This window comes from Numenius arquata, chromosome 12, assembly GCF_964106895.1.
Source record: "Numenius arquata chromosome 12, bNumArq3.hap1.1, whole genome shotgun sequence".
Classification (NCBI taxonomy): domain Eukaryota; kingdom Metazoa; phylum Chordata; class Aves; order Charadriiformes; family Scolopacidae; genus Numenius; species Numenius arquata.
This window is the reverse complement of record NC_133587.1, coordinates 860,462-875,520: the sequence shown is the minus strand read 5'-3', so window position 1 is coordinate 875,520 and position 15,059 is coordinate 860,462. Positions and strand designations below refer to the sequence as shown.

The window sequence follows — 15,059 nt, the reverse complement described above, 5'->3', positions numbered from 1 at the left end:
AATCAGCTGCTTATGAATAGAAAAATATGCCAGTGTTTCTTTAAAAACAATTATCAAACAATGTGTTCGAGTTGACTACTTCAGAAATACTGTTTATAAAGTATCACCTTGGTAGCACCAGCTCTTTTTTGTCTGGGTAGAGAAGATTCGGGTATTTGTCAAATGAACGGGCAAAACAGCTTTGCCCGTTTCTCTGCAATGGGTGAGGTCAGCCTCGTGCTAAACAGTTGAATGTGATTTTAGCTTTAGGATTACAAAGAACAAAGCCAAAAAGATCATACAACAGAGAGAAAACAGCTGTGTTTTTCAGCTGTGGTTACAAACCTGATCAATAAGGTGCTTTTAACGTGGATGGTGTGAGACCATTGACACTAACTCACTGAAATAATTTCAGCTTTCTGCCTCATTAGAGATTCAAATGGCTTTTTGCAGTTCTGCCGTTACCAGTTATTGAAAAGTTCCCTCTCCCTAGTACCTGCGTGCTCACCACATGCACTTTTAAAGCTACATTTTTTAAACCGTTTGTTAAAAATTACCCATCTGTTTATTTTTATGAATGTCTTATATATTTGTCATAGCAGATTCTTGTCACCTAAATTTGCAGGAATAAGTATTTGTGAGTTAATAAGTGTAATTTTTACCCCTTCTAGGTGTGGTGATGCACAGTTCCTGGCACAGACAGGACCTCCCGCAGTCGGTGCGTGCGGCTCCTCGAGGGGGCTCCAGGGCCCTTTCTGCGGGGCGGGGGCCGGGGCAAAACACAGCGAATATCGGGATGGTGAGGAGCCGCCGGGGAGACCCACAGCCTCGGGGGAGGATGTGTCTGCTCGTCTGCCACCCCCAGAGGGTTCACTGACTCTCAGCACAACCAAAGCACGCTCACTGGAATTGTCCGGTGTTGAAGGAGTTTATACAAACCTGGCAAAGAATCTCATTTCTTACTGGGCTGCTTTATTGAGTGAGTGGAAACACCTCCTTCCCACAAACACATCTCAGATGGCCTCCAAAAGATCATGTGTTATTTTAGAGCTTAGAAATGATTTTGGGAGCCAGACTGTTTTAAATGTGTCTGAGAAGGAAATGAGCATAATTTTGAAACAGGAAATAGGTTTGCAATAGTATCATTAAGAAATTACATCCCTTTTTTTTCAGCTCCCTGTGTCATCGTGCCAGGGAGCAGCAGCGCTTTTTGACTGTGGCCTTTGTACAGCAGTGGTACATCCACACACGGAGATGAAAGATGGAAGCAGTACAAAAATCATATATATTAAGAAACTCCAGGAAGAACTCTTTTAGTGCCATCAGTATTGGAAATCAAATTCTGAATCTGCATATAGATCTGTGGAAAAGAGTTAGTACTTCACTGGTTTTAGTCCCAGGAAGGAAGAAGTCTATCTCCCCCTTTTTATGATACAGGAACTAGAATATGGAAGCTGAGAATGAGTAATTTCATTACACACTCTGCCTTTTGTGTCATCCTTGTCCCCCAAAAAGACAAGAAAAGCTGAGACAAACTTGTGAGCTGTGGTTTGCACTCGCGTTTCACTGCGGCGGTAACACGTGGGCAGCAGAACTGACCTGTCCTGTTCTGGGTCTGATGCTGCCCCGTGAGCAACTGACTCCTCTGCCCTTAATTTCCATTCCACATGTTTACATGTGGTGTAAAACCCTGCCATAAAAAAGTGGTCTGGAAACTGTCTGGGCAGGCAACCAGGTGTTCTCAATCGCCAGAGTCTCACGGGGTTCCTGCTGCCTGAGTTTCACTTGCCCTTGGGGGGAAGGCAAACGTGGAAGGCGAGCAGAGAGATGCCGCAGGAGTATCTGCGTCCCTTGCCTGAAACCCTGGGGGGGTTCTCGGTGCTTTTGGGAAGGCGCTGGCAGAAGCAATGGGGTTTGGGACGTGTGTGTTGTTTTCCTGTGGCAGAGACCAGGTGGGCAGTGACTGTCCCTGTCCCAGGGTGGGTGCAGGTCACAGGCGTGTTGGAGGGGCAGCGCGTTCCTGCTGGGAAATACTGGGATGCAGACGCGCGGGGTCTGTGCCGCCAGGAAGGGTTTCACCCGGGCTGAGACCATGCCCTTGTCGAAAGGCCCGTTTGTGGCCACACGTTCCCGTCTCCTCCACTTTGCTGCTGCTGAAATCGAATCAGTGGACTGGGCCAGCAGTAACTCAGGTCTGGTTTGTAGGTTTGAGTTAGTGCCAAATTAAGCAGGTTTAACTACCGGACAGAAAAGGGACCTCTATTATTTATTATTGTTGTTGTTTGGGCATATTTCATTGCTTTTATGTTGAGTTTCCATTAATATTTTTAAAGTACTGAAAACAGGGCCTGAATGTATCTTTCCGATGTGTTTCCAGCAAGGAATTCCTGTCCAGATGCCATTTTAACCTGGAAGCAGGGGAACAACTTATTTCTGCAGAACCATGTGCTCCGGGTGCCGGGGCGGGCAGCGCTTGGAGAGCGGGACACACGTCAGGTCGGGATCTTGTCCTCTGACTCGGCGCCGCTCGGGGATGTGGGTCCCTGGGGGTGAGTGAGCGTGGGGGTGAGGGGGGCACAAGCCCTGTCCCTCCCAGGGAGTGACACGGGAAGAACCTGGTGGAAATCCAGCCCCCTCTTCCAGTTTTCCACACAGAAGCATCAATCAATTCAACCTGTATCTAAAGAAGAACCTGTGACTTCTCTGAGAGGTGACGTGTTTCCTGCTATTTCATCTCTTCTTGGGGTGTGACAGGGATTAGTCTCAGGATATAAAAGCATAATCTGTAAAATTTTTTATTTGCATTTCATGTGCAACTTGACAGCCATTTTCACCAGAACACGGGGGATTAGGGGGGAGGATTCATTGGCCGTTTCTAGAATCTGATTCTTCTTCACATTGAGGGAGGAAGAGCCCTCGGTACTAACGGAGAGCTTTGCTTCCCAACAGAGGGTTTTTAAGTACATACAGGAAAACGCAAACACCAACAGCCTCATCCACTGAACTGACTGCGGCTGGTGAAAGGGTGTCTATAGACGGGGTAGTCATTGAACATTGTATAACAGAAGTCATTGAAGAGGTATGTCTGGGAAAGAAAACATCGATAATGTCAGTTTTCTGCCAGACTGACAAAGGGAGTGGGAACTTGTTTTTCCAGCTCAAGAAAAGAGCAAGACCTTCGAATGGTTTTCATTAACACTGCGTGCGAATACCAATACTTCAAAGACATCAAAACTTTTAATTTCAGATCAGGGAACTGTGCGGTGTTATTGGAGCATTAGCTTATTTCAGGATACGACGGGGAAAAAAAACACTACCAAATACGTTTTTCTTGGGGGCAGGGGCCAGCAGAGCGGCCTCAGTGCGGTGTGAAAGCTGTGGGGTGCTGAGGGGGGAGGTGTGGGGTAAGAAACCAGAGCTCGTGTCCTGCCAGCTGTGAGGAACCGCGGCGGTTCAGGACGGGACTCCCCCACTTGCTCGTCACTTATGGGTCACCAGCAGCCTGACCACAGGGACCGACCCCCAGCGCCCCCTCTGACCCGCACCCACTTCAGCCAGTGCAGCGCCAACGGCTGCTGTTGCCCCCAGACCCTTTTCAGGTTAGAATTTCGTGAGGTTTTGCGCTGCGGAGGGTCTGGTTGATGTTGGGGATCAGGGCTCTGAACCAGGATGGTGTTTGCTTTTCTAGGTGTGACACAACACCTGTGTTTTTTGTTACAGAAGGCTACACCCAGAGCTGTCTGAGCTGGAGGGGGTTTGACAAGCTGGGTTTCGGCAGCCGTTACGGAGCACCCAAGCGATCTGGACCTAATGGCAGAGATAAAGTGACTTTGGGTTGTGAGCCATTTCCCGACATTTAAGCTTCTCCGTCAAAATGAGGGATATTTTATGAGGCTGCTTAAAGGGGACAGCGCACACCTTCCTGCTGGCAAACTCCCGTCTGGAACTACAAAGCCACGATGCCTTGTTCTGCAAGGAAATTCATGGGGGCCTGAGAGCAGTTCCACGTCTGTGTCGGTCACGCCAAAGAGATTACTCTGCCAACATCACATGAAGCACAGAATCACAAGCCCTTTCCATCCCTCAGTTGCATTTAGCAGAGCCGTATGCAAACTGCCCCGGAAAGCTCCATATGAACCCAGGAATCTCACCAGGGGCTTCCACACGTTTATATTCTTTTGTAGATTCCATTATGGTCCTTAATACCATCTTGGTAGTGCCTGGGTCTGGACAGACTTAACTGAAAGAACGTTTTCTTTGATTTCATTTATTACACAGATACTGTCAACATAGAAGGGAAAAGATAGTGGATTTTATGGTATTAAATTCTTGGTCATAAAAATGGAGACAATATTCTCAAGATGCAACATCACCAGCATAAAGATTTCTGAAGTTTAGGATGTGTTTCCTCCGCAGTTACAAATCAGCATTTTATTTTCCTGGAGTCTGTTTCTGTTATTTATAATTTTGTTATTCCCTTTAAGTGAGGCAGTTCAGCCCTTGATATCACTCAAATACAGAAACTTACTTAACAAAACTGCCCTTAAAATAAAGTGAAGTTTGTATGAGCAAGAACTGCTGAGATCAAGCTCCTGATCTGCACCAGATGTTGGCAGCCGGCCTCCTCGGGGATGATTTTGCTTTGCTTCCAGTAGTTCACATTTCTTTTGGAGAGAAGGCTGCCGAGAGGCCGCCGAGTCCGACGGGCAGGAGACGGGCACCTGCTCCATCGCCAGGGTCTGTCTGCGGGTCACCGTCCTCCCAAGGTGCCGCAGCCCGAGACCTCCCCAGAGGCTCAGCATTTTTAACACTTGGCAAAACTCCCCGGTTGCAGAAGTCCCCGCGTGGGTCCTAAGGCCGCAGTGGATGTGGAACCGCCTGGCAGCCTCCCAGCAGCAGCTCCGTGGGCTGTGATAGATCGTCAGGCTGTTAACAGCGGTTAGGAATAGTCCCAGGAGGGGGGAAGACTCAGGAAAAAGAAGATTAAGACAGGTCTCTCCAGCTAAAATTTATTGCCATTTAAGTATTTGCTACTGCCCGACTCTGGTGGTTCATCATTAAATAGCAGCTCCTCCGTGACACAGCGTCTGCATTTGGCGTTGGGTGCGATGGAGGAGGCGCGGGGACATTCACTCCTCGGGGCCTTTTCAAGACTCTTCGGGGCTCCTGAGGCGCTGGAACTTTCACCCTGAAGTGACCCGTTTCTGGGAAGTTTCGCCCTGGGCCTCTCCCCGGGAGGCCGTTACCGGGCGGTTCCGGGCAGGGAGCAGCCCCCCGCTGGCCGGCAGCGGGCTCCGGGAACGCCGCCCGGCGCCACCACACACAGATTCCCGCGCCGCTCCGAGACCCGCAGAGAAAGCGCCCGGTGCCGCCCCCGGGGGCGGGCCCCGTTGCTGGGGCTGGTCCCTCCCCGCGCCGTCACCCGGTGAAGCCCCGCGGCTCCGCTCCGGGGATGACTCGGGGCGGGCGGGGGGGGGGCGGCTGTTTTGTAACGGCGAGTTATAAAACCGCTCCCGGGCACCGGGGGGTCACGGCGCCCGATGACGTGTGCCTCAGCCACCCGTGACGTCACCCGCCCCACTGAGGCGGCAAGGGGCTTCCTGGGGGCCCCGCTTCAACCGGGGAAAGCGCCCTGCGACCGCTCGCGCTCATAACGCCTCACGACGCGCCTGCGCAACCGGCCCCGCCGGGCCGGGGTGCGGAGCGGTGCGGAGCGGTGCGTTGGGCCGCGGCCCGTCCCCACACGGCAGCTGGGGGGGAGTCCCCGGCCCGCGACACCCGCCCCCCCTCCCCCCACCGGCCAACGGGGCGGGGCCGTCCGCGCCGGAAGCGGAAGCGGCTCCGGCACGCGCAGGCGCAGTGCGCGCGGACGTGTCGGGCCGGCCGGCGGGCGCCTGACGCCCCCAGCTGCTCGCGCCGGGGACCCGCTGCGTGACTGTCACGTGGCGCGCGTCCCGTGACGTCACGGCGGCGCCGCGCGGCGATTGGAGGGCGGCGGCGGCCCGGCGCTGTCTGCGCAGGCGCGGCGCTGCCGGCGGATCCCGGCCCGCGGGAGCCAGCGGAGCGCGGCGGCGGCGGCCGCTCCGGCCCGGTCCTACCCCGCCGCCGCCATGAGGATCTGGACCTCCGAGCACGTTTTCGAGTGAGCCGGCGCGGGGCGGCGGGAGGGGGGGCGTGGGGCGGCGGGAGGGGGCCGCCCGCCGCCCCTGACCTTGCCGCGGGCGCCGGCCGGGGCGCAGCCCGGTGCCGGGAGGCGGGCGGCGCCGGCCCGTGTGCGGGGCCGCTCGGCGCTGCCCTCGCCCTCGGGGTCTCTCCGCGCTGTCGGGGCGCCGGGGCTTGAAACACCCGCGAGGGAAAACAGGCCGAAGGCGACGCTGAAAACAGCAGCGGCTCCGGGAGGCCCCCGTGCGTTGCCGGCACCCGGAGGTGGCGGGCTCTCGGCGCTGCCTCCCGGGGAACTCCTAGCACGGTCTCGGGCAGAAGGGGATGGAGCTCGGGGGTCCCCGCGGGCGGGTGAGCGGTGCGCTCAGTGTGCCCGTCCCGCTGTCAGCCCCCTGGGGGGGGCTGTTTGCCCTCGGGGGGAAGGGCGTTTTTGGGGTGGGGAACTGGAAACGGAGCTGCCTTAAGAACGAGAGCGGGTTGAGGTGTTCGGCTTTAATAGCAACCCTGCTGGAAACTGAAGGTGCGTGACTGTGTGTCTCCTGCGCTTTGGCAGTCACCCCTGGGAGACGGTGACGACGGCGGCCATGCAGAAGTACCCCAACCCCATGAACCCCAGCGTGGTGGGTGTCGATGTGCTGCAGAGACACGTGGACGCGGGCGGGAAGCTGCACAGCCACCGCCTGCTCAGCACCGAGTGGGGCATCCCCGCCATCGTCAAGTCGGTGCGTTGTGGGGTGGCCCCGGGGGGAGGTTGGGGAGCGGGGGCTGTGACAGACCTACAGCACTTCCAGCGCCTCAGAGTGGCGGCGGGGTAGACACAGACACCTTTGTGCAGCGGGAAAGCCCAGCTGCCGACACCCAGTGACCTCCTGAGAGCCAGAAATGCCTACATCTTAGGTTGCTTCCATCTGTCTCGGATTGATAGTTTTATTTTAAGCAAAACCCTAATTCTGTTGTCTCCGTGTCTGTTCAATACAGTCACCGCTATTTACACGTTTGTGTGACTAACTCCCTCTGTGTTTGCCTGTTCAGCTCATCGGCACGTGCAGGACAAAGACCTATGTCCAGGAGCACTCTGTCGTTGACCCAGTGAAAAAAACAATGGAGCTAAAGTCCAGCAACGTGAGTAGCCGTGTGTGTGTGTGTAACCGAAACCGATTACAGGTTTAATCATTCCTTGTAAGTTTGAAAATGACTTGGAAATTGCATTAAACAACAGAAGTTAAAGGTCTAAGTCATACGTTTGTAGTTGACGGGTTTGGTTTTTCAGAAGGGAGCTGCTGGGCTGTGGGGACTTGCCTGGACGGACGCTGACCCTGTAAAGTCCCACTCTCCAGTTTGTCCCAGACCCCGCTGATGAGCAGAGCGATGGTCTGGGCCGGGGCTGTTAAGAACAAAATCTGAAAAGGCACCTGGTGTTCACCTCACCGTTTCCTCCTCCTGTGACGGTTTGCTCTTTGTGCCCCGTGTGTCAGACCCCGCTGCAGCGCTCTCCCCAGCGCAGCGCACGCTGGCGCGTGGGGCAGAAACCCACGGACAGAACCAGATCAGCAAATGCTGAACTTGGAGGTTTCTCTGTCGTGTTCCACAGCCCTAATACTTGCGGGAAAAGTGTAGTGTTTAACTTGGATATAAGCATATAGCCTTGAATGTGCAGTTTTATTTACTACATTCCTTCAATATTTTATCAAGGGGTAATCCTGTCTTTACTCCACAGATTTCCTTCACAAACCTGGTGTCAGTAGACGAGAGGCTCGTTTATAAACCCCACCCTCAGGAGCCAGACAAGTAGGTACCTCCGTCGAGCAGAAGCACAAAGCAGGGGAGGTGGGAGGTGGGCTGTGTCTGCAGGGCAGGAAGCTCTGTCTTACACACGACGCTGATGAGGGAAGGTACTTGGTGGGGAGGAGCAGTTTCTTCCAGCAATGCATTCTGTTTGAAACTACTTGGAATAATTCCATTTCCTGCTCTCTGTTCCAGAACTGTTTTGACACAAGAAGCAATAATATCAGTGAAAGGGGTCAGTCTCAGCAGTTACCTTGAAGGGCTGATGGCAAACACCATTTCCTCCAACGCTAAGAAGGTGAGTATGAGCCTTGGTGAAGCGTGTGCCCTCGGGCTCGACGGCAGAGGCAGCACAAACCGTTGCTTTACTTTTTGCTTTGTCAATGATCTTAAGAAGGCTCCTGGTAGTTCTGGTGCCTTCACTGTGCAGACTGACTGCTCGGCTTGCTGAACTTCCTCTGCGTTTTTAACTCTTGTTAATGGAGATAAGAAATTACTATTGGCAAAGCGCTCTCTTGAGTCTTCGCTGGCAGAACATCTCCAGTCACTCAACTCGCTCTTTTGCTGCCCTCTTCTGCCATCTATTAGTTTTTGCTGTTGAAAAAGGACACACCTGCAGACAGATCTGAGGGAGTTATGTGGGAGTAACAAAGCAGTGTTTTAATTGAGAGCCTCTGGGAATCCAAAGCTGTCTCGAGTTCAGCCTCAGGAATGATAAAACAATGCGGTTCGTAACTTGGGCACCGCTGACAGAAGGAATTTTTTCATGAAACAAGGCAGTCCATGTTCCTGCTGTACTCTGGTTAATGAAGTAAAAATACCACGGAGGCGTGTATTTCTGTACCTTTTTTCTAACTACTGTGTCTCTAGTCATTTTCAGTAGGACAAGGTTTAACCTATTTACTTATTTGCCACGATTTATACGCTGATAAACTTTTCTTTAACTGTAGGGCCGTGAAGCGTTGGAATGGGTAATTAACAGACTGAACGCAGAAATTGAAGAGTTCGCAGCTTCAGCAAGAGGAACCATGAGGAATTCGATGGCAGCAGCAGCCTTTGCAGAGAAATGATAGTAAATATGCCTGGATCGCTAATGAGATTTAACAAGCTGAAGCTTCTCTCCAAACCTAAATACACATATCCTTTGTTATTTAAAGGATACCTGTGTATTGGGCGTTTCAAATTTCATTTGGAGAAAAGCTGATTCTTACAAAGGAGGCTGATGCACAAAGCCTGGGTAATGTATTGGTGCAGCTGGACCGAATCTCGGTTACAGACGAAGAAATAATTTTCAAGTATAGTTCCTATATTTACATGAACACTAACTTATAATGTTTTCAGATATGAAATCACCTCATTTAGCCGTGAGGCTAAATATGGTGGAGACTGGCATGTTAGGTTAACTTCTGTGGAATTGTTATTTTTGTGTGACTTATGGACTACCTCTTTTGGGACCAAGCCCAAAATTAAGCAGAATGGTTTGTTCTGGCATTGTTCTGTTTGTTAATTTTTGACAGTTGTGTGATACAACTTGCTTTAACACAAAGTTTATTACTTGACGCATGAAATACGAAAGAATGTACAAAATATTTTTGATAAGGTTTTTAACTTGTTTGGCTGGTTGAGCTAACATGGTACTCAAATTGGTTTTTGCTCAATAGAGCTAAAACTTACAAAGTGTCTCTCATCTACTAAGACCTAAATTCTATTCCTAATTGCGTCATTAATGAGCTGGGCATGCAGTAACTTCAAATGAAATTTTATCTTAAACTTCTAGAATAAGTATCTCTGTTTGTAAAAGCCAGTTAAATAAAGGGGCACAGAGCCTTACAATCCTGCAAGCTGCCAGGGCGTCTAAGAGTGGTTGGTGTTCACTTGAACATTTCAAACAACCAAAGGACTAAAAATCCTTGAAGAAGTTGGCTAAAGGGGTACCTAAACATAAGAGGAAGTGATATTAAAGAATGTTAAGGATACACTCATTAACTTGATCGTGCTCCAAAAATAACATGTTACATCAACTGCGTATTGTCTTGTCCTTTAATTTAACCATAGTGTTCTGCCTTCCAGAAGGTCCTTTACCTTTTGAACTAATTTGCTCACAATACAAGGCTCTTTAAATGAAAACCTGGAGAATAAAGTGTTTTCTACAGTTTGTGTTTGTTTCTTGGTACTCGCTGTAGATGCCTGGTCCTGTCACCACTTGTTAACTGTGAGAATGTGAAGGTCAAACCTCGACACCCTTCCGTACCCAGAGTACCAGGCGCTGCTGGTGTCGCTCCTGTCCCCCAGGGCTCCCGCAGTGTGACGGGACCAGGGAAGGACACGGTCCTGAACTGGCTGATGCTTGTGTTTTGGTGTCAGGGGTTTTTCCTGGAATTTTCATTCTAAGCTTACCAGTAATTTCAAGACTCTCTCTTAGCCTTTAAGCACTGGGATGTCACCTGCTCCAGCACATTTTCCATCACATGCCATTTCCGTTATATCAGAATTGCCGATTGAACAGTCTCTGCTACACGGAGAGCCAGAGCTTATTTAAAGTGGTAAACACATGGGAACACAGTCCTCTGTAACATTTGTGTTGGGGGAAAAGAACATATATATATATATAAAAAACTTCTAAAACTTGTAACTAATCTAAATATTTTTGTAAAAATAAATGGTTTGAGACTACCTTACTAAGTTTAAATCACTGAGGTTTGCCATGCTTTTACAGGAGGTTATTACAACTGAAATAGCATTTCAATTTTAAAAAGTGTGAAACTTCTGCAAAACGGTACCATCATTTCTGATAAAAATGCACTGCTTGAAACTCATTGTAAATGTTTGTTTAGCTATTAGCGTCACTTGACATTTTAAAGACAACTTTTTTTTCTTTTCCTCATTTTTCTGCACTAAGGACTGTATAGGATGAACTCACAGTTTGCTTTTGCACTGAAAAACCTTTCATTTTTGTAAGCATTTGACAGCTTCTTGAAAGATGGTGATTTTCTTTGTTCTACTTTATTTATGTGCCTGCATTTTCATTCTGTCAGGGAGTATAGCTTTCTGTACGTGACACTTTTTAAATAAAACTATCTGAGTTCTGGGTAGTTCCTGAAACTTTCTGATCTATTTGGGGTTTTTTAACTGCTAGACGAGGAACCTAAAATGAGGAGGGTGAAGGTGAGGAAATACTCTGGAGTTAATAGCTTCTTTTATTGAAATACATCTCCTAAAATGCACATTTACAGCTGCTGCGTGGTCTTTTGTGCTGCTTAATAGCTGCTTTTCTGCAAATCTGACACATTAACTAGTAAGCAGGTTTTGGTTTGCTAGATCCTGTGGAAGGATTTTCGGCCTACTTGGACTGTGATTTGTACGCTAGGATTTACCTGCTACGGAATGTGTCTCTGCACAGGGAATCTAATGCTCGCTGGTGTTACGAGCAGAGGAGAACAAAGTGTTTGGGTCCATACAGTCACGTAACAGCTCATCTCTACCCACAATTCTCACAACAGGAGACTGCACCTGCAGCAGCTCCGCTTGGTGGGGCGCGGGGACTCTGTGTGCAGCTACTAAGGGTTTCTACCAGGAGGAGGGACATGCTACAAGTCTCCAAGATATCCTTCTAAAGCAAGCTGCATCTAGCAATGCTATTACAGTTACTCTAAAGCCAGAACTTTAAATTGCAGTAGCTGGAAGTTTGAGGTGTTGGCAAGCTTAATGCCCTCTTCTGTTGAGACTGAACACTTGCATCATCTGCTGGTTTTACTGGAAACAACAGTGCTTTTGAATTCTCAAATACTTGTATGGATGTAGCCATGTGCCTATGGAAAGCTGCTTCTCAATGAAACTGCTTGCCTGATTTGTATCTAAAAGTTGAAACAAAGAATGCAAAAATTACTTACTTTCAGGTGGTGTAAGAATTGGCTGTGCCAGTGGTGGGATTTTGGTGTTAACATAGTGAAAAATTTTGTACTGTAAATTACATTCACCTTGTCCCTCACATCTTGATCTAAACAGGCTTGGGATGACTAAAGCAGCAGTTTAATGGATTAACTTGTTTAACGTTCATTCAGGCATTCTAAGAAAAACAAGTTTATAGGGTTTTAATTTTTTTAAAGGTGTGTAATTGTCCAGCTTCCATGTACCCATCTGCACTATACACTTGTTAAAGACCTTGCTAATTGCCTGCTGCTCTCGTGTTCTGCAAGGTACTGCTTTTGACAATCTGAAATGAAAGCTGCTACCATGGAAGAAAGCAAATTCTTAAAGTCACTGCGACACTGAAATGAGTTGTGTCTCTGTAAACACTAAACCAATACCACTTTCTTCAGTAAGCAATAGAAATGAAGTATTTTTAAAAAGGCTTAATTTACCTGAGAAGTATTTCTTCTTGCTGACAATGGGTGTCAGCACCTGTTCAGTAACATAGCAGTTAACTATAAATGCAAAGCAGTTGTTTGTTTTGGAAAAAAAAAAAAAAAAAACAGAAAAATCTTTAATCACCATTTCCTACAACATTGCTGATGTGTCTGTTGTGGTCTGTCCTTGCAGTGAAGCCAGCATATTGAGTCTAGCATATTTCCAATAAATGTCACATATGGTAAACCCAAGCACCAGTGTCTGAAAACCGCACCCTTTCGCAGCCCCTGGCACTGGCAGCGCGGCGGCTCAAAGGACAGAGCCACATCCCGTTGAGGATCACGGTTACAGAAGAGCTGAAGAGGCCGATGGAGAGAGCTTGGGTGTAAGCACTGACTCAGTTTAGAACCCTTGTGTTTCGCAAGGTGAAGGTTGTTCTTTCACTTGCACAGGACCTGTTCATTTCTTTCTCAAATAAGTTGGCAGCTTTGCTTTCTATGTTGCCATAAATTGAATTACTCTAAAGGTGAGGTTACCTCTTAGTTGCAACTAAGCTGAACTAATTGCTTACCTTTAACAAAAGGAAGTGTCTGTCTGTCTGCCTTCTTGCTTCTGGCTCTGCTGTCCCGCTTCTTCCCTTCCACTGAAGATAGAGGTCTGCACACCCTCTGTTCAGCCAAAACCCCAGGAATATTCTAAGTGATATAATCCTTATGCAGCAAGATGAGACAGGCTGAAAGAGGAGAAATGGAGGATCTCCTTACCTATAGGAATCTCTTGGGTGGGCTGACATTATATTGCCTCTGCAATGTGTATTACAATAAATCCCATATTGCACCTACTAGAAAGAGTATTTGATGCTGAAAACAATGTATGTTATTAAAACATAAAAAAATTACAGTTTTGTAAAACAGTAACATTAAAGTCTTTCTTCTCAGACACATGTATCACAAGAATTCAGCACAAGATGGCTTTTTTACATTTTCTTTTTCTCCAGAAAGGTTTGACAGTCCTTTAATCAAAAAGTTCAAAACCACTGAACTAAAAAAATAGTATCAGCTAGATAATATATATGTAATCAAACGGAATATACCAGCTAGAATATAAAAAAATGAACAACATATGTACTAAATATTTTTCTAATCACATATCCAATCCTTTTTACGCCAAATCAAATGAAACAATTGCTCCTGCTGTGAATGTCGCTATTCCTAGAGACTGTTCAACATTGTGGACACCCTGATAAGAACTCTGTTTTATCATATGGCAAGTAGCATCACTTGAGTGAGTTCTTGTTAACTTTTTTTGGGGGGGACTATGTAGATATTACTTACCTGTGAGATAACTGCTTTGGTTTATCGAGATTTAAACTCATTTACACATAGGAGCTGCAGCAAAATCTAGTAAGTATGTTGTGAAATTGGGAGTAAGGAAGAGTGTATCAGAACTCATACTTGGAATTTATTTCTATTTTATAGCCATGTCATATTCTGAACAATCTAGCTGAAATACTGGAAGCACATAACCTTCTTAGCCTGATGCTCTAGACAGTTTTAGTTTTTCTACTTATAATTGCCAGTTTTGAGGGACATTCAGCAAGCTACGCTGTTTCCCTGCTTTTCCTGTGAAGGAACAAAGAGAACAAGCAGCAGCAGGGTGCTACCGCACAGGTGATGTCAGTTCCCTCTCTCCAAAGTAAGGTGCAATTATGGCCCTTATTACCTTGGAACCCAAGGCTCCCTTGGTGGTCAAAGCAGCATAAGCACCTCTGAGCCTTAATTTCTGAAAACAGGCTCCGGCCATTGATGTCACCCAGTGCTTTTAAAACGTTCATTCAGTGTTAACTGTGGACACAGTGTTTTACATTGTCACGCCATTTTGACATAACAACATTTAAAAAGCAGCATAGCTCATAAGTTATTTAACACATTAAAATATAAAAAGTAATGCACAAGATTCTTATAACAAGAGCGTACCTGAATTCTGCTCTGCAGATCCTGGGTCTCTCCAGAGACTAATTATGCCAGAATTCGTAGAACGGAGAGTGAGAACTTGGCTGGCAATGCAAAATTATTTTTACTTTGAATCCAGGTGTCCAAAAGTTAGAAATTAGTGTCTTCATCTGCTTCATCAACTAACCTTCCAAATGTTGCCCTGTAATAGGAAACAGCACAGAACTGCAACTTTATCTTAAGATTAGAGCTGATTTTGGAGTTTGTTTCCCGCTGGTGCTCTGTGTGAAGTGCTGTACTTAGACAAGAGGAGATTTAATAGGCGATGACCCGTATTGTCATCAGCATGGCATGATTTCCAGTTGCTGTGGAACAGATTAGGGTCATCAGCAGAGAGAACAGCAGAGCTTTACCAGCACAGCCCAGTATGGCTTACACAGGCAGAGAAAGGAGATAAATCCACAGCTATCAAAGGTAGGAAGCATTATTACTGACCTGTTCATTTTATACAATAGTGACCATAATTCCATGTTCCTTGACAGTGTTATTTCATAGGAAAATGTGCAATCCTGGCCATTACATTAAGGCAGAAGGAACACAGTGAAGGGATGATGGCATTTACAGTCTGTTGGAAATCCTGTTGATACTGGCTTTTTATTGTATTAGAATTTGCCTTTTGTATAATTATTTGCTTTCCCCTGTAAAATGCACTTGAGAATCTTTTAAGAAAGATAAAGTCAGTCACAAAATGATAGCGTTGGTAGATAGCAAGGATCAGGGGAGGGGCATAGGGGTTAATTATTTTTGTTCTTTTATTAAGAATATAGGTCAGCA

General features: G+C 47.5%; 1 protein-coding gene and 1 long non-coding RNA gene across 3 annotated transcripts; both read left to right on the top strand.

Annotated features, from left to right (window-relative positions):
* Positions 1–855: 855 nt before the first annotated feature.
* On the top strand, positions 856–5,057 carry LOC141471240 (uncharacterized). Its single transcript, XR_012463509.1, has 5 exons — positions 856–958; positions 2,357–2,528; positions 2,623–2,689; positions 2,929–3,058; positions 3,700–5,057. It is a non-coding gene; the product is annotated as an uncharacterized lncRNA (long non-coding RNA).
* A 942-nt stretch (positions 5,058–5,999) lies between these two features.
* On the top strand, positions 6,000–11,149 carry PRELID3B (PRELI domain containing 3B). 2 transcript variants are annotated; one of them, XM_074157122.1, is made up of 6 exons: positions 6,000–6,121; positions 6,695–6,863; positions 7,174–7,263; positions 7,859–7,929; positions 8,122–8,224; positions 8,877–11,149. In XM_074157122.1, the coding sequence occupies exons 1-6, from the start codon at positions 6,090–6,092 to the stop codon at positions 8,994–8,996; spliced, it is 585 nt and encodes a 194-aa protein (XP_074013223.1). In that variant the 5' UTR covers positions 6,000–6,089; the 3' UTR covers positions 8,997–11,149. The 2 variants fall into 2 exon arrangements, with proteins under 2 accessions (XP_074013223.1, XP_074013224.1); XM_074157123.1 differs by lacking the exon at positions 7,174–7,263 and having other exon boundaries at positions 6,013–6,121; positions 8,877–10,598.
* The last annotated feature ends 3,910 nt before the right edge of the window (positions 11,150–15,059 follow it).